At 38.2% G+C, this 24,858-nt stretch overlaps 4 protein-coding genes across 4 annotated transcripts; all 4 read right to left on the reverse strand.

The window, feature by feature from the left end:
- Positions 1-255: 255 nt before the first annotated feature.
- Positions 256-2,253, reverse strand: LOC113694617 (dof zinc finger protein DOF2.4). Its single transcript, XM_027213458.2, has 2 exons — positions 2,054-2,253; positions 256-1,802 (listed from the first exon to the last, which is right to left on the reverse strand). The coding sequence occupies exons 1-2, from the start codon at positions 2,102-2,104 to the stop codon at positions 786-788; spliced, it is 1,068 nt and encodes a 355-aa protein (XP_027069259.2). The 5' UTR covers positions 2,105-2,253; the 3' UTR covers positions 256-785.
- A 2,813-nt stretch (positions 2,254-5,066) lies between these two features.
- On the reverse strand, positions 5,067-9,189 carry LOC113697487 (beta-glucuronosyltransferase GlcAT14C). The gene is made up of 4 exons (XM_027217125.2): positions 8,249-9,189; positions 6,966-7,041; positions 6,736-6,851; positions 5,067-5,622 (listed from the first exon to the last, which is right to left on the reverse strand). Exons 1-4 carry the CDS (start codon positions 8,784-8,786, stop codon positions 5,108-5,110), a joined length of 1,245 nt encoding a protein of 414 aa, XP_027072926.1. The 5' UTR covers positions 8,787-9,189; the 3' UTR covers positions 5,067-5,107.
- A 5,096-nt stretch (positions 9,190-14,285) lies between these two features.
- LOC140008163 (RING-H2 finger protein ATL33-like) lies at positions 14,286-14,777 on the reverse strand. Its single transcript, XM_072051724.1, has one exon. It carries the CDS (start codon positions 14,775-14,777, stop codon positions 14,286-14,288), a length of 492 nt encoding a protein of 163 aa, XP_071907825.1.
- A 3,281-nt stretch (positions 14,778-18,058) lies between these two features.
- On the reverse strand, positions 18,059-18,523 carry LOC140008164 (putative RING-H2 finger protein ATL53). The gene has a single exon (XM_072051725.1). The coding sequence runs from the start codon at positions 18,521-18,523 to the stop codon at positions 18,059-18,061; it is 465 nt and encodes a 154-aa protein (XP_071907826.1).
- Between the last annotated feature and the right edge of the window lie 6,335 nt (positions 18,524-24,858).

The raw sequence follows: 24,858 nt of genomic DNA on the forward strand, positions 1-24,858 counted from the left end.
GATAATCTGCAGGTAACCACATTGGCAGGTAAAGAAGATATCTGATTCAAACACTAGGAAAAAACTGATTATATATGCCAACAAAAAACGTCTGTGCTCCATTGATTGCATACTATAACTGCATAACAATCAGTTAACTATTATTTCTTCTCCAGTGGCACACTTAATGAAATTACGCATGGCTTAAGCCGGCAAGGAACCGGCGTTGGAGAAGAGAAATCAGAAATTTAGCCCATAAAAGAATACTAAAAACACTAAATATAAATGGCATAAGCTTCATTTGAGTCACATATTTCATCACTGAAACATTGTTGCTTCGGTTCACCAGACATTTGTTACAACGGACCACTATTTCAGAGGATGCATGAGAACGTACCAAATGATGTTAATAACTTGAAACAGATTCAGGCTTCAGCTCAGCCCTTTGAACTGCTTAGGAAATTAACGCTTCATTTTCTACCACAAAGCTACATCATCTAAGATTCTCACCCTCTCGAGGTTGTTTAACATAACGAAAGAAAAATAAAAAAAACTGAAGTGAAAGAAAGACATAAGACGGAAATGGGTGACTAAACATGAACCTAACAAGCTCTAGGGTTTCTGGTCAATCTGAGAAAGACCTATTCCTTCACGAGTCATAGAACTGAAATCATTCAACCACCCCGCGAAACATGAGTATAGAGGAGTTATGTGGAAGCTTTAATTAGTCACTAAATTCATAGAGCTTCACCATTAGACTGCTCGCTGGTGGGATAACTAATAACTTCACCATGTACTTCTACATGCTATAAGGGATTTGTAGTAGAAGAAGAGCTAAAACTAGCAAGATCTGTGGTCCAAGCCGCAGCAGTACCGTTCCACTGATCATGATTTCCCGGAATCCCCATAAGTTGCGTTGACAAGTTCAACTCTTGATGATTATCTTCCATCTTAACTGAAGCTTGCTGAGTCAGAATGGAAGATGAAAGTTTAGGCCTCACATGGTGACGGCTCGTTTCACCTACAAATCCTGAGGGCTCGACGCTACTTGCTTGAAGTTGGCTGTACAATCCGGGTGGGGATGCTTCCAACCCTCCCAAGAAAGGGAACTGCTGGGCTTGCTGCAACCGCCACTGCTCAATGCCGCCACCTGGTAGAAGGGAAGCCGCTCCACCACCAAGTCCACAGCTAAGCAGATTATTAGGGTATATATGAAAGTTCATCTCGCTTGTCCCCAGCAATGGAGCTGAATTATTTGCGCCGTAGTTCAAGCTAACGTCTCCAGCAGGGCTGTAGTGATCACTGAGTTGGCTCAACGGAGATAAAAACCGCATAGGTGGAATTTGAGGTGTGAGGCCTAACACATTAGCAGATGGGGTACTGTTAGAGGAAACAGTGCCCGTGGAACTTGAGGTGGTTTGGCGATCAGCACTGCTGACAGGAGATTTTGAACTAGTTGCTTTAGTTCGTTTGTTCCTCCTACATCCACCTCCAACAGGAACGTTTCGAAGAGCTCCTCCTCTAGTCCAGTATCTTCTGCAGGTCTTGCAAAAGTGCCTAGGCTGTGTGAGACTGTAGTTGTTGAAGTAGCAAAACTTGGTGTTTGATGATTCGCATCGGGGGCACTTTAGGGCTGCCTCTGGCAGAGGTATGTTAGCTAACCGGGCTCGTTCTGCCATGGAGCCCGGCCTAATAGAGACCGCACCGGGCCCACCTCCTGCATGAGGTTGAGCAGGTGGGAAAGAAGGCACTGGCTGTTGCTGCGCTGGTGGTTGAAGCGGAGGATGGTTTCCACTGCTATTTCCGGCTTGATGGTTGGATGGCTACAAGTACAACACAACCCCAAGATTTAAGAAACGAAAATTTAATAGCAGAAAATGATATACCGCCACCACTTATAATTAATCTGGTGTGTATATTCAAAAAAAAAAAGATGTGCAAAAACTAAAGAAGACGAAGACGTAATTAAAGAAAAAAGTGATGGGAATATTTTTATCTTTTGAACAAGCTGCTTTTTTGGCAAAGAAGCGGCCATGGATTGAAAGCATAGTAACACTTGAAGAAAAACCCATACCTGTTGCCAGTTGGCTGGATCAAGATAAGCTGGAATGGAAGAAAAAACCATGGTTCTAATTTGATCTTTCTTTCTCTTTTTGTAAAGGTTGATGTGTTTTTTGGAGCTCTCTAGTGGAGAATCGCATCAGCTAAGGGTTTGCTAGGAGAGAGATAGAGAGAGGGAAATAAAGGGGGAGGAATGAGAATAATGAGCTAAAAATAAAGGATAGGGCTTTATGGTGTGTATTTATACACAATCATGCATATGCTCTTTATCATATTGTTAACAATGTTGATCGAGTCCTTGTTTGTCCTCACCCTGTCTTAGTCTTTTGTTTTACTACTACTTTTTAGTGTTTCGAGAGGGCCATTTCTCCTTTCTTAACCTTTAAGCTTCTTGTTTATGCTGTCTTGCGGTGCTTAACGAAGACTACATATATATTACACTAGTGGCTGTGCTCCTGCATGGGAAAAGTAGTGACTGTTCATTCTTTATTTTTAAGAGAAAGAAGTGGGAGGATATTTGTATTTGGGAGCTGTGGCTGCTACGGGTGGGCTTGGAGGGGCCGAGACAGGAGTTGGTCAGTCGAGACTTGAGAGTTGATAGTGCTCTCTCCTCCCACGTTAAGATTTCGATTCCATGTCCATTAAGCAAACCTACCCCTATGGTAACCTCCTCAACTGAGATAGATATTATGAGTAATATTACTATAACAATAGAAATAATTTTGCTTCTCTAAGGGAAAGGTCAGTGTTCTTGGGGCTGCATTCGGCCTTGCGTTGTTTGTGATGGCTACAGACAACTCGAACTTTTGCCTGCTCATCTAGTAGTTTCTTCTTCAATTCACTTGTGTTTTTCTTCTTCCTTCCTCCCTTTCGCTGATTCATTCATTGGCATGGAAATGGGATGTGCCCCGAATTCTGTATCATGAGCAAATTCACTTAAAGATCCTAACAAAGTAACAAGCACAGCCAGGAGTGAGGTTCTACTATATATTAACTCAGAAAATCAGGCAGGAGCAGCGGAAGATGTTGAAATTTTGTAAATCAAGGATCAAGGCTTCAAAATTATGTGAGCCGGAAGTTTGATTATATGCATAAACTAACGGATGATGCAGAAGGAAAAAAAATAAAGGACCTTTGTAGAGTCCAAAGCACGTCAAAAAAAGGTTCAAACAACTTGAAGTTTAAGTCCTCCGGAAAGGGGAAAACAACGAAACAAACCGGTGAACCCTCCATTCTTCTTTGCTATTTCAGCCTAATCTTTGCTTATTTGGCCTTCATTGGAACCTAATTAGTGGTAGATGATTTTCAGACCAATTAATTTTAGAATTGATTCAAATAAACCCCTTCAGAAGATAACTTTTTCTCGCATTGCCCCTTGAATATTTAATTTAACAAATTCACCCTCTGTGTTATTACAGTTTTGTCAGTCAATTATAATTGGGTTGGGCTTGCTAATTTCCGGTTGGGCTGAATTTGTCATGTGCAATGGGCATAGTGTTGTAAACTATATAAGCGCAACGGATCTTCTGTCCCACACCCTGTGCCACTCTCTGTCCCACTTTTTATTAATAGTTATTGGATCTTAAGAAAATAAAAAAGAATTAAAACATGATGTTTGTGAAAGAGAAATAGCAATATAATAAAAAGTGGGACAGAGAGTGGCACAGGATGTGGAACAGAAGATCCGTTGCGATATACAAGTCCAAATTTAACAAGAAAGTTTTGAATGAACTTTTGAACTAATAAAATAAGTCAAGATGAGCTTCAGGATAAAAGTTTTTGAACGGAACATAAAATACATTGTGCTTAACCATCACATTTTTCCAATATATTTTTCAGTGGTAATAGAAATACAAAAAATAGGAATTATACACTAATATTTATTTAAATGAATTTCAATTGTGATAATACAAAGCTGTACATGGGGGAAGGGATGGGTTGGGTGGTACGGGGGGGAAGGAGTGTAAGCAAGAGATCTCGGGTTTGAGTCCTCCTGTTAACACTAAAAAAAAAAAAGATAATACAAAGCTGTACATCATTAGAACTTTTAGTAATATAAAAATAATTAGATTGTTTTACAAATTTTTTTCATCAAGAACGAGTAATTAAAACGTTTGGTAGCTAAGAATTTCGGGGCTAATTTGGTCATTTTATGAAACCATGTACTTTTTCATATTACCGATTCAACCAAATATTGAGATTTCAAATCCAATTCTACAAGGGGGGTAGATTGGTTTAATTAAAAATTCAGGGAGGCAATGTGAAAATAGGGAATTTTGAAAGGGATTGTTGGAATTAACCCTCCTTTTTAGGAATATTTGAGGTGTACTAAAAGTTACAAACATATTCTGTGGAGGGCAAAAAACTATACATTTGTTCTGAAAATCACCTAATAGTTTTTCTTGATAAATAAAATATTGCTTTGGTCCTTAAAGTTTAATCATCAATATGTGTTTACAGTGCTCTACTGTCGGACATTCCAAAATGAATCACAATTCCAACATGTTTTGTGTGTCCAACTGGCACTCTCCGCTGCCACATCTTCATGGCCCATGTTCATTGCGGCCTAGTCCACAGCCCATACCGAGTCCAGCCTCCGACTCTTAACATCCGAAACTCTGGATTTTAGACCGTAATGATTCAAGAGTTTGTTTAATTGGAGGTCAAATTTATTTCTGAAAATTTACATTCTTCGTTTTATTTTCTGTGAAACCACAACTTTTCTTTACTTTTCTTTGTATACCTGAAAATATGTCATCTTCAGCACTGTTACGGGCTGCACCCTCTTTGTTTTCCTTGAATTCAAACAAATTGATCTGAAAGAAAGGAGCCCATTTCATCTGTCTGGAGTTTCTTGTAGTATTACGACACACGCTTTTGTCCTTGAACTTTCCAATTTGGAGATGCGTTGTTTCACTTTTTCACCTTCACCAGGATGATCCTTCCGGGTCCCTATCATGCGCTCATGCTATATGCAGCGTCAAGCGATCATCAAAATTGCAGGGTTGTAGTGCTGTGGATTTCAATAATGAAGAAACAACTCCTGCGCTAAATGAATTTCTAAATATCATTTACACTGTCTTGACCTGAAATTTTCAGAATCAAGGAGATTCACTACAAGTTTCTCCAATCTTTTTGAACTTCCAGATGGTTTAATCACACCTGGATCACCAAAAACTTTACATGGGTCTTTGTCAGAACCAGAAGTTCCTACGCACCAGCCCCCGGGTGTCAATTGGCCATTGGATCTCCTCAGAATATCGGTATCGATTTTGTCCAGAACCCCGTCATCCTTGCCAAATCCGTGAGCAAATATCGCACCACTTTGGACCATGTCATCAAAATGTTCCAGCGTTAAATTCATGGGATTTTGCTTTTGAGGGTCGTCCCATCTGATATAATGCAGGTCATGGTTCACAGTTGTATTCTGAAAATCTTTATGATTACAAAGCAGAGTGTGGAAGTAGCCCTCTGGGGACAACAGGAAATTTGTGTAGTACATGAGCAGCGTGCGGGGGAGATTATCCCACCCCCAAATGCAAAACTCAAGAAATGATCTAGTAAGCACCACTGATGAAGATCCTGAGATCAGATAAAGGTGAAAAAGGGGGTGAAAACTTAGGTGAACTTAGAACTGTTCTAAATTTAGGTCGTGACTACAGTTAGACAAGCCATTTAACCGGTCATTTCCGTTTGACATTAAAAAGTAAAATCTGAAAGTGAAGTCTGCACTTGCTAGCTTTTTGAACAATGAAAATAACAAAGGCTACAAAGACTCGACAACTAGCAAGATGAGCACTGCAGATTAGCTCTGCAATCAACTAACGATATGAAAGTAAATTCTCTTTGCTGTCCCTATACTCTAACACAAAAGAAGAACTACTTTTCCAACCTTAAACCAGTCACCATAAACCTCCCATATCAGATGAATACGAGGTCACTATTGCTTCTTGGACTTTCTACACATTTCATGCACGTCAAAATATTTAATTAGGAAAAAAACTATTTAATTAGGACATGTATGATTTTTAGCAAGAACTGATGAGAAAATATATACATTACGAGCATGTTTGCATGTGTGTGTGAGAGAGAGAGATAGAGAGAGAGAGAGATTAACGCAAAAAGACAGTCCCAGCCAAGCTGTGGTAAATGTGAAAAAAAATATGTCTATGGCTGTATTAAATCCATAACCTTTAAGCCAAGCCAGCAGAATTCCAATCCATGGCGTACCCCTAGCTAGTGGTTTACTCTTGGACCTTATTACAACCTCAACTAGTTTGTAAGCATGTCAAGTGATGATTCAAAGTCTATGTACTTCCCAACCTGAGGAAAAAATTGAATCTGCAAATTGGCAAAAGATTCTACGTAGTGTTAACACCCCAACACCCCCCTTCCCCCCAACAAAAAAATGGAAAAAAGGAAAGGGGAAGAAGAAGAGGAAAATCTTTACCTTGATGTATATAATAGATAAATAATGGTTAATTACCAATTTTATATTGTCTACTGGTTAAAGAGAGTTAGTTCTCTATGTAAAGATAAAGACCTTAACCCAGGCAATTACAGTGACCACAATAGCAAACACATTAGCATTACTAAGAGGGTGTAAATCGTCTAAGAAAGACAAATTCTCATAAGATTCAATTTTTTAATGAATAGGATAAACAACCAGGATCAGAAGTAGTTCCAAGGACGAACCTATAAATATCTTGAAAGAAGCAGGCACTGATCGCTTTTCCTTGGCCCAAAATACACCAGATCTCTTAGAATGATAAAAGCCTGGATCTATAATTATAGGTCTCACTCTCTGGAACCTGCAAGTGCATACAATATATGTTTGAGAATATTTCAACTGCCAAGACAACAAGGAGCACTTTCAAAAGAAAATGGTATTCCAGGAGACAAGTAAGAAGTCCAGGGTAGCTCACTCTTTCCAACCAAGATCACTTGTGTGCTCAACAAAATTCAGGTCCCTGGGCAAGAATGAGAAGATGTGCAGGATATCTGCACCAAGATAAGCGTGTTTTGCTTAACATGAATATCAAAGGCGAAATCCTTCCACATCTTTTATCCACAAATAGCTCATAATCACGCCAATGGGAATGAGGTAACTCAAGAACTCAAGGAAAATATACAGGTCATATCTGATAAAAATAATGTTCATCCATTTTTCAAGTGTTTCATCATTGTTTGTTGCAAAAAGAAGCAATAAATGCACAATAAAATCGTACTTCCACGGCAATAGTTTTGACATCCTCCAATACAAAGTAAACAGTTTAAAAATCTCATAAGAAATGAAAAAATTAGTAATAACAAGTGCTCTGTTATTCTGTCCGCATGTTTATCAGTGCAAAACCACAAACCCTTACGTTCCCCTTGATGTTGTATGACATGCATTGGAAGACTTATAAGTTAATTGAATTTTCCCCCTTATTTTCTACATTGAGAAAATAATGAAGAGTAATATGACTCAGTATTACACAGTCAGCTCCTAAATCAAGATAATACGAACAAGTGTGAATGGATGGATTCAATCTCTCTTACCCTCAGCTGTCCTCCAACATGATCAGGACCTCACAGTCCTATCATTTATAAGGAAATAGGGATACATTTACCTTCCCTTGAATTACTTGCACAATCCTAATGAAGCAAAGGAAATGAAACTACACGAAAATCGGCACTAGCACCATATATGTGCTTGCATTTGTGTGATAACCGCAAGAGTAAGAATGGCCACAGTCATATTTAACTCACACTAATTTCAGTCTGGTAATCAACTTATACCAAATCAGGATGAACAGGAATTGAAGCCTAGTCAGTCAAAGCAACGTAAGAATTTGTCTCGGAAAAGAACAAATCAACTAGTAGCTATCTGCTTTTCAATACTTATGCGACCCTTTTGACTATATGCTTCACTCCAAATTTCAAAATCCCAAATCTCTATGTAATCAGCGGAATGCCACATTTGCAACCCTTTAGTCGTATAAATAGCTTAAACACAAGAGTCATATCGAGATCAAACAAGTTAAGCGTGTATCCATCTCCCACATATCTTTAACTTCAGCAAAGTTATTTATCTTAATCCAATATACTACTGCTTAAATAGAGACTTTACAGAATTAATAGTTTAAGAAGTCTGTAATAAGCAACAGAACAAAATGTCGGAAGGTCAATGAACAACATATATTGTAGAGATAAAAAGAACACAAACCATCTTGGGGGGTTAGAGGATAATCAGAGGCACAAAGATTGATAAACCAGTCCCAGTTCTGAGCCTGCTTCAACAAAATGGCAACGGCGTGAAGCGTTGAAGCAATCACGGTAGGCCCTTTGGAAGTGACCAAATCAGCCTTCCCTATCACCATCACATTCCTAAACTTCCTGATGACCACCTGGGATTTGGCAAATTTTGCGAGCTCCAATCTGTCAGCATCGGATGCTTCCAAATCGAGATGCAACACATAGTAGTTCCGGGGATGATACACAGCCTGAAGCAGCCGTCTAAGACTGCCTACCTCGGCTTTGGTGCCGGAAAGTAGGTAGGCAAATCGAGGAAGCTCAGGCAATGCATCTAACTTTAAAGCTTCGCCAAAATCCGGGGCAAGTGAACCCGATAATTGGTCAGCTGGAGATGATGAAGAATGGGATGAAATTAGCTTGACTACTAGCAGCAAAGCCAAAAGGGATACGACAATCAAAGGAATTGAGCATTTTCTGTGGGTTCGTTTGGTAAATGGATTTTCTTTCATTTGTCCCTTCTCCTAAGGTAATAATAGAGGATTTTTTGTATACGGAGAACGTAACGAGGGAAGTCAAGTTTAATGAAGAATTCAGACTGTGGGCTGTGGTGGGTGGGGTGCTGGTGGTGGTGGTGGCCGTAGACTTTATCCAATACTGCATTGAATTTGAAGGAGTGAGTTGGTGTTTGATTGTTGACGTAGCTTAGGCTTAAAGGGAAACCTTCAAAACCCAACAATAGGCTTGAAGGGGTGTGTGTGTGTGGGACACTGGGATCGGTTCGGAGGTTGATTTGATTTTGGACAAGAAAGTGGAAGGAAAGAGATTCTGTTGTGTCGGAGGAACGGACTCTGAATTGTCGGAATTCAGGCTCTAAATCCCGATCCGACCCGGTTTGTACAGAAACCATTTTTGGTTTTATTTTTTTTTCGTCGTTTGGTAATTTGCTGTGAGGGAAAGTCACGTGGTTGTGCGATAACGTGAGGGAAAAAGTCACGTGGTTTCTTCCTGAACATATGTTTGGCTAGAGAAAATAAAAAGTTAGTGACAGTTATTACAATTTTTGCGCCTAATCACCATTTCTCCTTAAAATCTTTGTTTGGATTGCATTTTTTTTGGATTTGTATAGAAAAATTATTGTAACAATTTGATATATATAAAATAAAAAAGTGATTGAAAAATGTATTTACTAAAAACGAAAAAACTTGCTGTTCAAACAACACAGAATGCAGCAGGTAAGTGTGAAAAACATAACTAATTTTCCCTCATTTTTTCGTACCCTTCCTTTCAACCAAACACTACTATCTGGTAGACGGAACCATTGTGGATGAGCATGGCGGTGGTATGAAAAAATTCACTTGGGTTTGTTTGGATTGAGATGATTTCAAATAAAATAATTGGCTTCATAAATTTTATTTATTTTTTTATTTTTTTAATTATTTTTTTATCTTTTACACATCACATTACAAAAAATTTTATAGTAATTATTTCAAAAAAACTCAAAGAATTTTTTTATGAAATAAGGCCGATGTATCTTGAACTGATTTCTTACCCTCCCTTCCGTTCGACGTCAGGGGGGGGGGGGGGGGGGGGGGAAAAGAATTGAGCTGACATTAGATCCGTTGGGCACAATTTGCAATGGATGTATTTTGGAATTGGACTGGACAAAAACACGCCAGTCACATTTATCCTCCAACGTTCATTCGAATCAAAAGAAGGCGAACATAGCCTGAAACTACTCTTTCTTATCCATTGTAGGTGGACCAGTAATCGGTGAATCAACTTCATAACCATTTTCTGGCCTGCTTTTAAGAGGGATGAACTGAAGGACATTTTAATTTCGTTACTGTTTGCACAGTTTTTTTTTTTTTTTTTTTGTTGGGGTTAAGGTACATGCAAAAGAAAGAACGGGCCTTAAAATGGCCGTTTTTTCATGTTTGGTAACTTAAATCTAAATTGCATCTGATAAACTCCACTTCCCTCAAAGCTAGAGGGTAAAAAAATATATATATACTTGAAAAAAGTGCCTTCCAAAAGAACTTTAGAATCCTTGTCCGGCGAGTTCAAGTCAATTGCTAGTGGTTTACTTTGAATTCTGGAAGAACCTACCTCCAAGATTAGAGTCACTAGACGACGGAGAAAGAATTCAACTAAGGGTCTGCTTGTTTCAGGTCCGTTTGTTTCAGGTGAAAATATTTTCTAGGAAAATATTTTTCTAATTTCTCGTGTTTGATTGCATAAAAGTTACTAAAAATATTTTGTAGTATGTTCTTTTTTTTTGTGTAAAATATTTTCACTCATCTTATGGAAAATAACTTCCTTTCCAAACTTACTGAAATTGTTTTCCGCATTGCATGTATCTCGCCTGTAGTATGTTCCAAACTTACTGAAAACATCTTGTAGTATATATATATATATATATATATTTTTTAGTGTAAACAGGAGGACTCGAACCCAAAATCTCTTCCTTACACTCTCTTCCCCGTACCACCCAACCCCCCTAGTATATTCAAAATTAAAAAAAAAAACCTTATCCTGCTCATCCTATGCTAGTAATTAATTATGTATAATAGGGACATTCTTTTCTAAAGAAACTTTCAGCAGTGAGAGTGCAAGATATATGTCATAATAACCATTGCATGTAATTGATATTTGACACTAAATGACCAGCAATTTGTTTATTGCTTAAGGAGATATTTTTTTATTCATATATACATTTCTCCAAGATTTTTTAAAGTTAAACAATGAGATAAATTTTCTTATTTTGCATGGGAAGAAGTATGTAGTTATAATGTATAGAAAGTAAAGATAGAGATAAAAGTGAAAATATTTCAAAAGTTAAACAAACACCAGAAAAATGAAATAAGAAAATATTTTCAATAAGCTAATCAAATACCTGAAAATGATGAAAGGAAAATGATTTTCATGAAAAATTACTTCCATAAAAAATATTTTCCAAGAAAAATATTTTACTTCCAACCAAATAGACCCTCAGTGTAAAATATTTTCCCACAAAAGATTTTCAAATTAAGTTGAAAAATACTACCACTCCGTCACCGCCTCCGTCAGTGTCCACCTCAACCCTCTCTTTCAACAAAATGTCTTTATTCTTCCCCCAAACGCATAACCCATCCCACCCTTTTCCTTCACTTCCAATGATGAAAGCCAGAGGCGGATAATGACTATTTCCAAGTCTTCAACTTCTCCTGTGTATATTTAAATATTCAACTCTAGAATTGGCTAAATCCCGAAAAAACTCGGCTGCCCCCTCTCTTATGTTCTCCTTTGTGCTTAAATAATTGTCAGGCCACAAGAATTGAGGTGGTGAAGCAAGAGAGGTTGGTAATCGAGGGAATAGTTGCCTTGAGATCCAAGGCTCCAAACAGAGAAGAAAGAGAAGAAATGATTGTTTTGAAACATGAGGCTGCCAAGTAGTGAAACCACGAGGGACAAATTTTTTGTAAACTATTTTCCGGACTAACCCAAACACGGGAAAATTGATGGATAAGCAAATGTTTTCCCGAAAATGACTTTCACAGAAAATATTTTACCCCCAACCAAACGGATCCTAAAGCCATAATAATTTCAGACTTAAATTCCACACAATGAAAGTCCTAGTTCATGTCAAGTAAATGCCTCTAGATTGAGTTAATTGAAGTTTAAAAAGGACGCAGAAAAATCCAGCCGACATCGTTTTCCCTTTTTTTTTTTTTTAAGGAATCCGACCGACATCTACCCCAATAGTCCAGCTGTCAGATCTGACCGCAACCGATCTTATAAAGTACTATAAGACCCTGATTACGTGATGAAGATTTATTCAAGAGGTTGTGATGGCTTCTACTTAGCCGCTGTAGCTGTTTAGTTTTCTGCACCAATAAGGTTTTTACTATAAATAACACCACCAACCACCCCATACCTCTTTTACAAACCGAAGCCCCTTCTTTGAAAAAAAAAAGAGAGAGTTTTTATCAGTTTATCCCCTTAAATTATACTTGAAACTGTCAGTTTAGTCCATAATATTAATTTTTAATCACTTAAATCCATCTGTTAAGTCAAAGTAGATAATTGACCATTAACCCATGTAAAAATTTCCCTAGAAGGCTTTTTTCTCTTTTATTTTTTTAAATTGTTCACAAAATTTTTTATTTTGTGCAATACCTTGTCAAGGCTGCTCCTGTGAAGCCTACTACTGCTGGTGCCGGCGAGAAGAAGCCGAAGAAGGCTGTTGCTCCAAAGAAAGAGGCGGCGGGTACCAAGAGGAGGAGAACTGCTAATGTGGAGAAGAAGAAGCTGAAGGTGGTTGCTGCAGTGTCAGCGAAAGCCAAGAAAACTCCCGTCAAGAAAGCTCCGGTGAAGAAGGCGGTGAAGAAGCCTAAGAGCCTCAAGTCGCCAGCGAAGAAGCTTAAGAAATGAGTTACGTGAATTGGGCTCTGGAGGGATTAAGGAGTAAATGCGTAAATTCATAGATGGTCGGGGGTTTGGGAGGAAATTCGTTGTTATTTCTTATTTTAGCGTTCTGTTTTACCATTTAGGTCGTGGTTGAACTTCTTAGTAGGTTATGCAATCAAGGGCAGTTTGACTCAGAAATTATGCAATCAAGGGCAATTTGACTCAGAAATTATCAGTTTATCTTGTGTTTTGGTTGAAATTTGGGTGATTGACTATAATATTTGTGATTTTGTTAATCTTGACATCTTGTTTAAGATATTCTACGCTGCACAGAATAAAATTTATTTTTTAGGGTTTTATGGACATGTTTGTCCATTTATAATTAAGTTAGATCTAAACATGTCTTTTTACATAAACTATAAAATGTCGTCTCATTTGATCGCTAGTCCAAGGATTTAAGTGACTAAGAGTTAATGTTAGGGACTAAACTAATAGCTGAGATATAGTTTAAGGGGATAAACTAATAAAAACTCAAAAAAAATTGCTTATCGGTTGTCGTTGTTATGCTCAGAACAAAAATACAAATGTTAAATAAAATAATAATAATAATATAATAATGCATAAGTGCGGTGAAGTGAGGTATAGATTTTTTTTTTTTTTAAGGTAATATAAACTTTCAGGGCCGAATTAATTTCGATGCAGCAGAATCTCCAACTTGTCACTCTCAGGAACAAAAAACCCAATCACACTTACTATCACTCGTACAATCAAGCAATGATAGCTTCACTAACACCAATTCTTCTTGCCAAGCTATGAGATAGAAAAATAGAGAAAATAGATGCTTTACTCTTATTGCTCGTATAACTCTGAAAGCGTACATAAGTAGTAGTGGCATCAGCAGCCTTTTTCCTAGTCAGGATTCACACATTGTAGTATGCTGTCTATTTCTTGCAACACTCGTGATAAAAACTAGTCAAAAGTTATAATAATATGCTAGAAAAACAAAGGAGTTATTAGCTAATTAAATTTATTTAAATTAGAATTATAAGTTACGAAAACCTTTAATCTCTAATAGAAAAGTTGATTAATCAAATGTAATCAATTGCCACTAACTCAAAAAAATCGTTACCAATTTTTTGTCCCTTATAATATTTGCATTTATAAATGCAACAACAGTTATCAATTATCATCGCTCTTCCGCTTGTCTCGCGCAAATTGGCACGCAACTTTCCTGGGTATGATTCGGTAAAACATTTTACAAGATACTAAAAAAAAAGAGTACCAATTATGCAACGGGTAAAAAAAAAAAAAAAATTCTTGAATATTTCGCCATTTTCTTTCGAAACTCCTTTCGACGTACTCAATTAATCGTACCCTCACATTAACTGCTTTAATTGAAATTATGTTGTAACGCTCTGTAAACCTTTTGGTGTCCCAGGAAATTAATTTACATGGGGAACATTGATCGCGGTCCAGAGATTCAGAATCAGAGGGAAAGAAAACAGGAACGTCGGCCTGGAGTAATATGTAAACTAGAAAAACTAGAAAAACTAACACAGAGTACTAAGGGGACAGAGAAAAAAAACTGTTTTGTTTTCCTTTTTTGGGTGGATTATATACAGTTAAACTAAAGAAGCAGCATCAGGCAGACCTTGGCGGAAATCATCATCCGGTCGTGGTGGTGGTGGTGGCTTGGGACGTTGTTTGGAACGGATAGTGGGAACGGAAGCTCGACAAACAGGACAATTGGAATGAGAAGACAGCCATTTATCGATACAGGTCAGGTGAAAAGAATGTTTACAATCGTCGAGCCGTCTCACATAATCTCCCTCCGCAAACCCCGCCAAACAAACCGGGCACTCGACGCCGTACTCTTTCTCATGATCCGCCTCCTCGTCTTTTCTATACTTGACACCACCGCTGCTGCAAACATCCTCCACCGCCTGTTTATTAGCTTCTTTGCTGCTGCTGCTGCTGCTCAATTCATGATGACGCTGCCGATGAGGTCTTCTGAGGGGGATGCGGGGGCAGTTCATGGCGAAAAAGAAAGCGTAGATCAAAGCAGGGATGGCTATAAGCACTAGAAGAGAGAGGATAGCTGTGAGAGGAGACATGCGGGAGCTGACGGTGTGAGTGTGATTGAGGCGGAGGTGCGCCGACCAAACAAGGCAGCTGGCAGCGGTGGTACTGCTACAGCTGCAGTTTGTGCTGTTTCTGTTTGGTTAGCGATGACGACCGTGCTGCCCTTGGAGTTGGACTTGTTGCTCCTCTCGTCTCGTCTCGTCATGATAAGGCTAAGCGAAGCCAGCGACTTTTCTTTTTCTTTTTTCCCCTTTTTTTTTTTTTTTCTTTGGGGTGATTATTATTTATTAGTACTGTGTGACAGACAGCAGTAGTATTATATACAGGCTGCGAATGATTAATTTTAATTTAGCTGAATTGTTTAGATTTTAATCACTGAGGCAAAACTCAATGTCCCCCAAAAAAAAAAAAAAAGACTAAATTCTTTTTTGAATTATAGACAGGAGATTCAAATTCTACTTACAGTGAAAAAAATTTAAATAAAGTGTCAGAGCATCTCAATATAGGTAGGATTTTATACCTATTAATCCTTTATACATAGTCTCTTTATGCTCTCCTAACTCTGTAGATTAGAATAGATTATGTTATAAAAATAGAATCTATTTCCTGCAAAAAAAAAAAAAAAGAATTGTTTAGGTTCGAGAAATTGTGATGGGCTGCAGCCTGTTGTAGAGGTGAAGCTAGTGGTCCCAAGACATAAGCTACAGGACAGATATTGATTACTATTAATTTATGATAGGAGGCAGGAGGAGTATCATCACAGTTTTGTAGCATGATTTTTAATTATTGAGACGGTCTCCAGCCTCACTGCGTGCGTGGTGTGGGCTGAGATGGCTGCTTTCCATCTACTCCTCCTATTTTGTGTGGTTCAAAAATCGTCCAGATCAACTCCCAAAAAAATAATAATAATAATAATGATGATGATAATACGTATTTTGATCAGCTGCCATATGGAGTATTTTCACGTGTCAACTTCTGGATCCTGTGCATTTAACTCGCACTTGAGTTATGGCAGGATTTTGGAAAAGGGCAATGTTATTAACACTTCATTTCTTATTTAATTAATGACACCTAACATGGTTTTGTGAAATACTCCCTCCCTTTTTTTATAACTGACGTTTAAGGTTTTGTACACCAATTAAAAAAAGTTTTTTATTATTTAAATCTATACACTACTTTCCTTTTGTACCCTCATTAATTGTCCAATTCACCCATGTTTTCTCTCACTAGAGTATTAAATGGTGCTGTTTTACTAGACCAAAAGCAATGCAAACTAACTCCCACCAATTATGAAAAGAGAGATAAAAGGGTAAAATTGTGAAAAAATAATTAATGCTGCATGGGGATAATAAAACGACAGATAAAAGTAGTTAAGAGCAAATTTCTTAAACGTCAGTTATAAAAAAAGGGAGGGAGTACTATACAATACAAAGAACGTGATGTGTGCCATTAATAATGTCCTTTATGAAATTATAAGTAGTAAAGGTAAGCTATGAGCTCTAAGTGATTAATTCCCCTTCTTATCCGTTAAAGTGAGCTCGTTTACTGCAAGTATAAATACTAGGATTCGCTCTCCTTTGTGTTTATTTTTAAATTAAGCATCAATCTTGCTAGCAATTACATATTTTTGTCAGAAAAAAAAGTCCTCTCAATATCTCAATATGGCATTGGTGTAGATATTTTTTTGAATATGAACAAAGAAGAGATGATAGGCTCGTGGCTTGGCATCGCGCATATAAAAAGATAGGAGACATTGTTCGACTAATAAAGATAAAATTTTAAATTCGTCAAAGAATATCTTTAGCTCATCGTTTATTGGTTATTCCATGTAATCATTTTTTTTTTTTTTTTTGTGAAATTAACTTCTGCAGAATCTAAAACAAACGAGCTTTTAGTTGGAAGCTCAAAATCTCCGTCATCTTTTTCTAGCGGAACGGTCATAATGCATGGTATTTTTTAAAATGTACATTGAGTGACGTGGAAAGCAGGATCGATTGCAGTATCTTTGTGTAAGAAAGGATCCACCGTTGATTAGGATAATATGAAACTCATTTTTCAAAACACAACTCGTTTTCCATGTGTTTTACTAAGTTTACCCACTGTCCGCCCCCCCTCTCTCTCTCTCTCTCTCTCTCTCGCTCGCTGGCTCGTCAAATTTTTGGTTCATCTGATTTTGACCCGGTAACAACCACCGATGCGCAGAAATGCCTTTTCCACTTATTTCCTCACTTTTTGGAGGCTAAGTTTGGGCCCCGTTCATTGGCCCAATTTTTGTTTATGACATGCTCATCTAAGGCTTAGTTGTTCAACGTATTCTTATGGGCAGGGTCTTGCTTCTAACAGCATACTAACCCGTAATAACTTATTATTTTATTTTTTATTTGTAACACAAAATATTATTTGCACTCTTTTTTTTATTTACACTCTCACCATCTGTTTTACTAGTACATACTAGTATCCACTTTCGACTTTTTTTTTTTACCCAAATGGTATGACTTTTGTCTATAAATCTTATCACAGAAGACACCTCAAAAGCCGCAACTCTTGAGGAGCTCCTAAGGACTTATAAACCCAACCCAAACCCTCCCAGTGAACCGATGTGGGATGGAAATCCCACAAGGGCAAGCCAGTAGGGCCGCCCGACGAACTAGTTCCTCTAGACCCCAGTATAACTCCCCTATGTGTACCCATCATTTGTCTTTTTATCGAAACGGTATGACTTTTGTCTATAAATCTTATCTCAGAAGACACCTCAAAAGCCGGCAACTCTTGAGGAACTCCTAAGGACTTATAAACCCAACCCAACCCCCCCCAAGTGAACCGATGTGGGATGAAAACCCCGCAGGGGCATCCACTTTCGACTTTGTTTGTCCCTATTCGGCTGTTGCAATAGTTATTGGACAATGTGTATGCGTGTTTCACACGTAGCCCACAGTTCACACCCAACAGGAAGCCTTGTTTGGATAGCAATTTTATAAAGAAAAATTGCTACGTCTTTTTTAAACATATTTTTTAATTATTTTTTTTATTTTATACATATCAAATCCTAACAGTAATTTTTTTTTAAAAAAATTCAGAAAAATACAATTCAGCCTTCAAGCCAACTGAAAAATAAAATAATATCCGTGTTAGTATAAAAGTTGACGTCACGTACTCACATGGTATGCTGGCGGGACGTGAGGAGGCGCAAAAATCATAAACTGACTATAATTAAGCAGGAGGAGGGAGGAATGGTAGCATACAACTGAGGTGGTGGAGGAAGAGCACCGGTGGCAGCACGGGGCAGCGAACAAACAAGATCCCTAGGGGAAGATCAAGATGGCAAGGTTTCAGCACGGCAGAGCGGGCAGTTACGGTGCGAATGCAACCACCTGTCAATGCACGACCCATGAAAAGTATGCGTGCACTCAGGCAAGACCCGAACTTCATCGCCTACATTAAACTCGCTCAAGCATACGGCACATATGTCATCGTCTTCTTTGGAATATTCTTTGCTAGTACTGTCGTTGTAGTTGGAGGTTATGATGACCGGCAGCACGTTTGAGAAGCTTCCGCTGCTACTGGTGGCCTGTTCCCTGTTGTAATCAGCAGCAGCTGAATTCGCTGGGGCTGTCGGAATCGTCCTCCTCCTAGCCGGCGATCTTTCACTTTCAGTATCACAGCACCAGCGAACCATGATGCAATGGAGGGTTGCGACTATCAGAGCGCCGGCCATGACTCCCAGAAGGCCGACCAATAGTGGGCTAATTTCAAGTCCGCCATGATGCTGCTGCTCCATCACATCACCAACTTATGCTTCCTTTGCAGGGACTGTCCAGATGATATATATCTCCCACTTAATTTGCTCAAAATAAATAAATAAACAAATCACTAGGAGTCCTTCATAATTCAGCAATATCGTGTTTTATACTACTAAACATAGGCATTTAGTTGTTTGTTTGTCTCAATTTTAGGCTTTTGTTTTTGTTCCTTTTTGTCCACCGCCGGTAGTGGCACGCCGCGAGTACGTATACATCTACTAATGCATTTGAACATTATTTTGGACCCAATTTGGGATTTTCTAGCTAAAGAAAGGAAAAGATAAATGCTTTTGCTTCAATTTTTCTAGCTCCATCAGACTCATTTTGTTGACTGGACAAGATTAAATCGGAGTGGAGGAACATGTTGACTGACTCTTTTATTCGGTTCTTTATTTTGAATTTTGCATGCAAAGAGAGCACTTGTACAACAATTTACAATTTTCCCATTTTTTATTATGTTAAATCCTCGATTTGACTAGTGATTGAGAGACGCCAAGGCCCATGGGGCGACCTTAAATTAAATGTCCGTTTTCTCAGTTAGGGACGAACCTAATTTTTGGTGTTATATCCAGTGCTTGTCAACAATATGGAAGCCCAAAGGCTGCAGCCCAGGTCACAAAGGGTAAATCAATGGGATAATACCAAAAGAACTTAACAGTCTCGGTCAAATTATGGGTTTCAAGTTCCGTTAATCTCCCACCGCCTAGAAGATTACACTGTCGCGAAATCGTTTTGTGGGATTGACGTTCATTTTTTTCTTTTTTTTTGAAAAAACATTAACAAACTTGGCATAGATTTTGTTTGAGTATGTTTGTTTTTTTTATCCACTATCAATGTATAATTTTTCTTATACTTGCAGGGTTTAGATTATGTCACATAACATATATCAAATTTAAAAGTCAAATCATACATATGTGACATACATTCAAAACTGTTAGTATAAAAAATCGCTACACTTTCGGTGTACAAAAAATTAATTCATTTTGTTAACTTAAGGTTACTACTAATTGTTGTTACTTTCAAGATTTGTTAGTCACTTGATTTTTTTTTCTTTTAAACAAACTCACAAGTAATTACAGTATTACACAATTCGCAATTGTTTCTCAAGGACCTCAACTCTACATAAGTGCCCCACCAAAAGATTTTTTTTTTCCCAACTGACTGTAGCATAAGGCCGAAAGAAGGAAATAAAAAGAAATGCAGCGATGCCAAAATAGCTACGTGGATACTGCTTTTCCGGAATTTCCTGGTACGTATCCGAAAGTAGAAAAGAACCTTACCAAGTAAACTCCGGGCCGGGGAAAGAAAACACCTGAATCATACAAGTCTGAAGTCACAACTACGACAGCACGGAGCACACACACACGCCGGTGTTATCTGACTCAGAAACTAGGGGTGTTTCGCGAATCGAGCCGCTCGCGAGCGGCTCGAATACGAGCTCGACTCGAGCTCGTCAATATCGAGTTCAAGCTAATTAAGTCGATCTCAAACTCGAGCTCGAGCTCAAAAACATTAAGCTCGTTGGCTCGCGAGCGGCTTGCGAGCTCAATTATATATATATTTTTTATTTTTTATTTTAATAATAAAATTACATATATATTTCTAATATTTTATTATTTATTAAAAAATTATTATTTTATTTATTTTTAAAAATAAATAATTATTTTTTATTTTTTAAAAATAAAATAATAATAATTATTTTTTTATTTTTTAAGCTCGAGCTCGATTCGAATTTGACTCGAGCTCGATATTTTGAGCTCGTCGAACTTCACAAAATTAACTCGAGTTCGGCTCGTTTGCACCCTGCTGAGAACCATCTCTATGCCTTGTGTCTCTTACCTTTTCGGGTTTTATTAACAAAAAAAAAAAAAAAAAAAAAGCCTGCGTCAGTCTTGTAACAAGTTGCTACGTACTCTATACAACCTACCGGATGCACTTTTCGCCATAGTATTAGTATTAGTATTTGTGCTCGTAATAATATCATCATTAGTGGAAAGATCATATGATACATTTTCTTGCTATCAGAAGCCACTGATCAAGAATCATCATCATCATCTATCTAATTATTAACGCATTCTGTCACTGTTGCCCCTTTAATCTCTTTTTCTAAAAAAGAATTATTACCCGGTGTGAAGAATGTGTCAATCCTAATAAGATTTGCACTTTTACCATATGCAACTCCCTGTCACAAGAGAGAGAGAGAGATGCATCTCGATTGCTTGAACTTAAAAATTAAGTAGCGGGAGTATATTCTTTTGTGTTTGAATTAAAATATAGGGCCTGTTTGGAACCTGGGTTTTTTGGGAGTTTGTCTAAAACTTTACTGTAGTGCACTGTAGAAGTTTTTGAAAAAATTTTATAGAAATTTTTGTAAGGTAAAAAGTTTTGTAGAAGTTTTTGTAGGGTGAAAAACTTTTTTTTTTCCTTTTTTTTTTCTTTCTCTTTCTCTTTCTCTTTCTCTTTCTTTCTTTCCTTTTTCTTTTCTTTCCTCTCTTCTTCTTCTTCCTTCCCCCTTCCCCTTCCCCTTCCCCATTACCTCCGCCACCCCCAGCAGTAACTCCACCAATGCCATCTCCCGCCACCCCCTTTGCCCCTTCCCCCTCTGCCCCGTCGCCCCCTCCCCTACCCCTGCAAAAGCTTCCCCGTCACCCCTCCCTCTCCCTCTGTCTCTGCCGCCACCTGAGTTTTGCACATGAGTTTTGCAGCAACAGAAATGATTTTTTTTTTCCAATGTTCTATCTCCCTCTCCTCTCCTTATCTTGCCGGCAGAATAAGCAGCAACAGCCGAGTGTAATTTTTTTTTTTTTTTTTTGCAATTTTCCTTCTCCCCAAGCTGCGGGACGGGGAAGGTGGCGGGGAAAGGCAGAGGGAAAGAGGGGAGGGGGGAGGGAGAAAGAAAAAAAAAGAAAAAAGAAATTTTGGAAACCAACATATCGGTCAAAGGGGGAAGGGAGGGAGAGAAAAAAAAAAAAAAAAGAGGAAGGCCGGCAAAAGTTGGCCGGAATAGTTACCGGCACCGGAAGCGGTGGTGGAGGTGGTGGCCGGTTGGGTGGGGGAGGAAAAAGAAGAAAAGTTGAAGGAAAAGTTTTTTGTGTATTATTTTGAAGTGTGTAAGTAAAAAACTTATCAAAATTTTTTGGATTCCTGTAGCAAAAGTTGTTAAAAAACTAGTAGCTAAAAAACTTGGCCAAAAACTTCACTTCCAAACAAGCCCATAACTTCGTTCATGTGCTCATCGCGACATTTGGACGTTTTATTATCTATAATTCTGTCATTTGCTCGTTGGCGTTTCTCACTTCCTCGTGTGGATTGCTCAAACGTGTACCTAGCTAGCAGGCCTTTAGTAATATTTAAGTTTAAATAGACGTGTTGAATGTTGATGACCATCAATACATATGCTTTTCTGCGGTGGTTTATCCCTTATTAACATGCTTGGAATTAGGGGTGTGTTCGCGTCCATTCGAGCTTGAGTAATGCATTACTCGAGCTCGACTCGACATCAAGTTTGTTAAACTTTTAAAATTCGAGCTCGAACTCGAATTTTACTTCAATTTACGTTACTCGAACTTGAACTCGAGCTCGAGTTCGAGTTTAATTAAATCTAATAAATTTAAATCAAGATTGCCTATTTGAACTCAATCAAGCCTAATCAAACTCACGTAATAAAAATTCATATTTTACATATAATTTTAAATAAAGAATATTATTGACATTTCACAATAATAAATAAAAAAAATTAAAATATATATTATAAAAAAACTTGATTAGGCTCGTCAAGCTTTAGAACGCAAAATATTGAAAATCGAGCTTGACTCGCTATTTCTATCAAGCAGCTCGAGCCCGGGCGAGTTCGAGTCAAGCTATTCGGTCCGGCATCAACCCTACTCGGAACCTTTGCAGAAGCTTGGTTATCATTCGACAGTTATGTGCATCAGGACAAAAGGGAAGAGGCATCGAGAGAGAGAGAATACAGAAATGGAAAACAAAACAAAACAAAAAAAAGAGAAAAGGCTGCAACAGTTTGTAAGGAAGAAAACTTCAAACGGTGAAAACATGAGCGGCTTCCAAGTCCCATCCATGTAGTTACACATTTAAATGCTTCTAGTACTTCAATCAACCCAATGCACGGGTGAAAGCATGATGGAGTCCCGTTCGGTGAAAGGTGGCATGCTGCCTTTGGTTTGGTGCTTATATTATTGTCACCATGAATAATTGAACATGCACGACAAATTGAATTTTTAATCTGTGAATTGCATATTTTGATCACCAGTATGTTTTAAACTCCTGTCAACAGGAAATGACATACAATTATCCGGCCGTCAACGTGGAATGCTGCTGCATAAGCAGACTTTTGTTGGAATGCTTTTATTTTTGCGCACGTTTAATTGTCAAACAAAATTTTCCTACTAGTCGGGCAATAATGCAGAAGGCCACAAAGAGCAAAAGAAGACTCGCGACTCGCTTTACGCGGTTCAAAAAGCGCACAGGAACCTCGCTACTCTTCAAGCTAGAAAAGCCAACCTACTTTTCAGTTTTTAAAGATGAAAGAAGATGCTTTTATTTATTTAAGGGTCTTGTCTGTGCTGGTGAGGTCCATCCTCCCTCCTCAGGCCTCAATCAGACAGACGGAATTAATTGATGGGCGCTACCACCACCAAAAGAGCCGTGAACCGCTTGCCCTTTTCTTCCCAAAAGAAAGAAACAAGCAACTAGTACGTAAGACGTAGTTGACAATTCATCATTTTGGCCTGGCTGCCTAAACCCCATTTGATGACTGCCAGTAAATAAATGTCTATTTGTTTCACACCTTTACCACGCATGGAAGTTTGTTTTGACTGAAAACTTTTTCCCGAAAATATTTTCCTTGAATTCTTGTGTTTGGTTGCGTTATGATGCATGAAAATATTTTCTCATGTAAAACATTTTACGCCACACAGGGTAAGATAACTTCCTTACCTGACGAACTCCGATCTCTACCACACTAGATAAATATCTCTTTGATAGTCGACATATACAGGAATGGAGAAAGAAAAACGTAGCCTACGAGTAACATTCAAGGGAATTGCAACCCTAACAATTACCTCTCCTTCTCCTCCATATGTGCGGCCCTTTTTCTCTCACCGTTGCATATTCAAAGACATCCTCGCCGGATGCTTACAAAATTAGACTAAGATCTGCAGAAATCGAGAGGAATTGCGATCTTGACAGAAAGGAAGGAAGGACTAAGATCAGCAATAAGAAATTAAAGTGAGAAGCTAGCATTAGGCCGGTAGAGAAAGTTGCCGTATTTCTCAATTCTGATGGCTTGTGCTTCGATGCTAAGTGTCACTTTCCAGGGAATGGTGGCTTTTGGGGAGTTTTGTGGGAGCGTCACGCTGCATGCGACGGAGACTGCTAATGAAGGAAAACCAGCAGCCATAGGCCCCGATTTGATCCAGCCATTTTCACATGTTGAGAATTGAACCAAACACAGGAAGAAAACAAATATTTTCCCAGAAAATTACTTTTCAAGGAAAATGTCTTCCAGTAGAAAGCATTTTCCTTCCAAACAAACAGACCCTAAGTGTCTACTGATTTCATACCTCTGCAACACCAGCTTGACTCAAGTTACAAGGGAACGATCTCCTTCCACCTAACGCAGAAAAATGTCGATTGGGACGTTAATTTGGTGGTTTTCGCTTTTTACTAAATTGGGTTGGCACAAGTCTCTTAGAAAAGAGCTGATGTGAAGTTTGTGGTTGATTATTAGCATAGGGCGGATACACAGTTGATTTACACGATTGATTTTTTTTTTTTGGAAATATGCGTGTCTGTCCACCTCTATCAAAGAAACAACTAAACTGCCCCACATTTATTCTGAATTTTGTGGGAGGCAAACGTTAGTTAGTACATTCAAATTCGGGCCACTAATAACTCTGATTAGTTGTAAAGCCTTTTTATTAGCATATGAGAGGGATAAATTCTTGATAAAGATATGGTACATATATTGTGCTTTAAGGTCTTGATAAAGAAATTTTAGTTGACACTTAGAGTGGTAAAACCGCAAAATGATACGGGAAACTGCAACGCTTTATGCCCTCAAGAAATGACTGGCGGGAAAGATGGGAACGTATTGATGACAGCAACGACTTTTCTTCAGAAATCCGGTACAAGCATTTCTTGGATTATATGGACACTAGGAAACCCATTTTTATACCTTGAAATCCCCTAAAAAAAAAAATATGATGGTTGATTGAAACATGACATGGTACGGTACCATCCTGAATTTCCATAAACCTTGCAACAGACCCAAAAAAAAAAAAAAAAGAACAAC

Source organism: Coffea arabica, chromosome 6c, assembly GCF_036785885.1.
Source record: "Coffea arabica cultivar ET-39 chromosome 6c, Coffea Arabica ET-39 HiFi, whole genome shotgun sequence".
In the NCBI taxonomy this organism is placed as follows: Eukaryota; Viridiplantae; Streptophyta; class Magnoliopsida; order Gentianales; family Rubiaceae; genus Coffea; species Coffea arabica.

Coding starts and splice junctions, on each gene's coding strand:
- LOC113694617 (XM_027213458.2), bottom strand. CDS start 2,104: ATGGTTTTTTCTTCCATTCCAGCTTATCTTGATCCAGCCAACTGGCAA. Junction 1,803..2,053: donor ATCCAGCCAACTGGCAACAG/GTATGGGTTTTT, acceptor TTGTACTTGTAG/CCATCCAACCATCAAGCCGG.
- LOC113697487 (XM_027217125.2), bottom strand. CDS start 8,786: ATGAAAGAAAATCCATTTACCAAACGAACCCACAGAAAATGCTCAATT. Junction 6,852..6,965: donor AGTGATCTTGGTTGGAAAGA/GTGAGCTACCCT, acceptor ATGCACTTGCAG/GTTCCAGAGAGTGAGACCTA. Junction 5,623..6,735: donor TTCTTTCAAGATATTTATAG/GTTCGTCCTTGG, acceptor ATCTGATCTCAG/GATCTTCATCAGTGGTGCTT.
- LOC140008163 (XM_072051724.1), bottom strand. CDS start 14,777: ATGTCTCCTCTCACAGCTATCCTCTCTCTTCTAGTGCTTATAGCCATC.
- LOC140008164 (XM_072051725.1), bottom strand. CDS start 18,523: ATGGAGCAGCAGCATCATGGCGGACTTGAAATTAGCCCACTATTGGTC.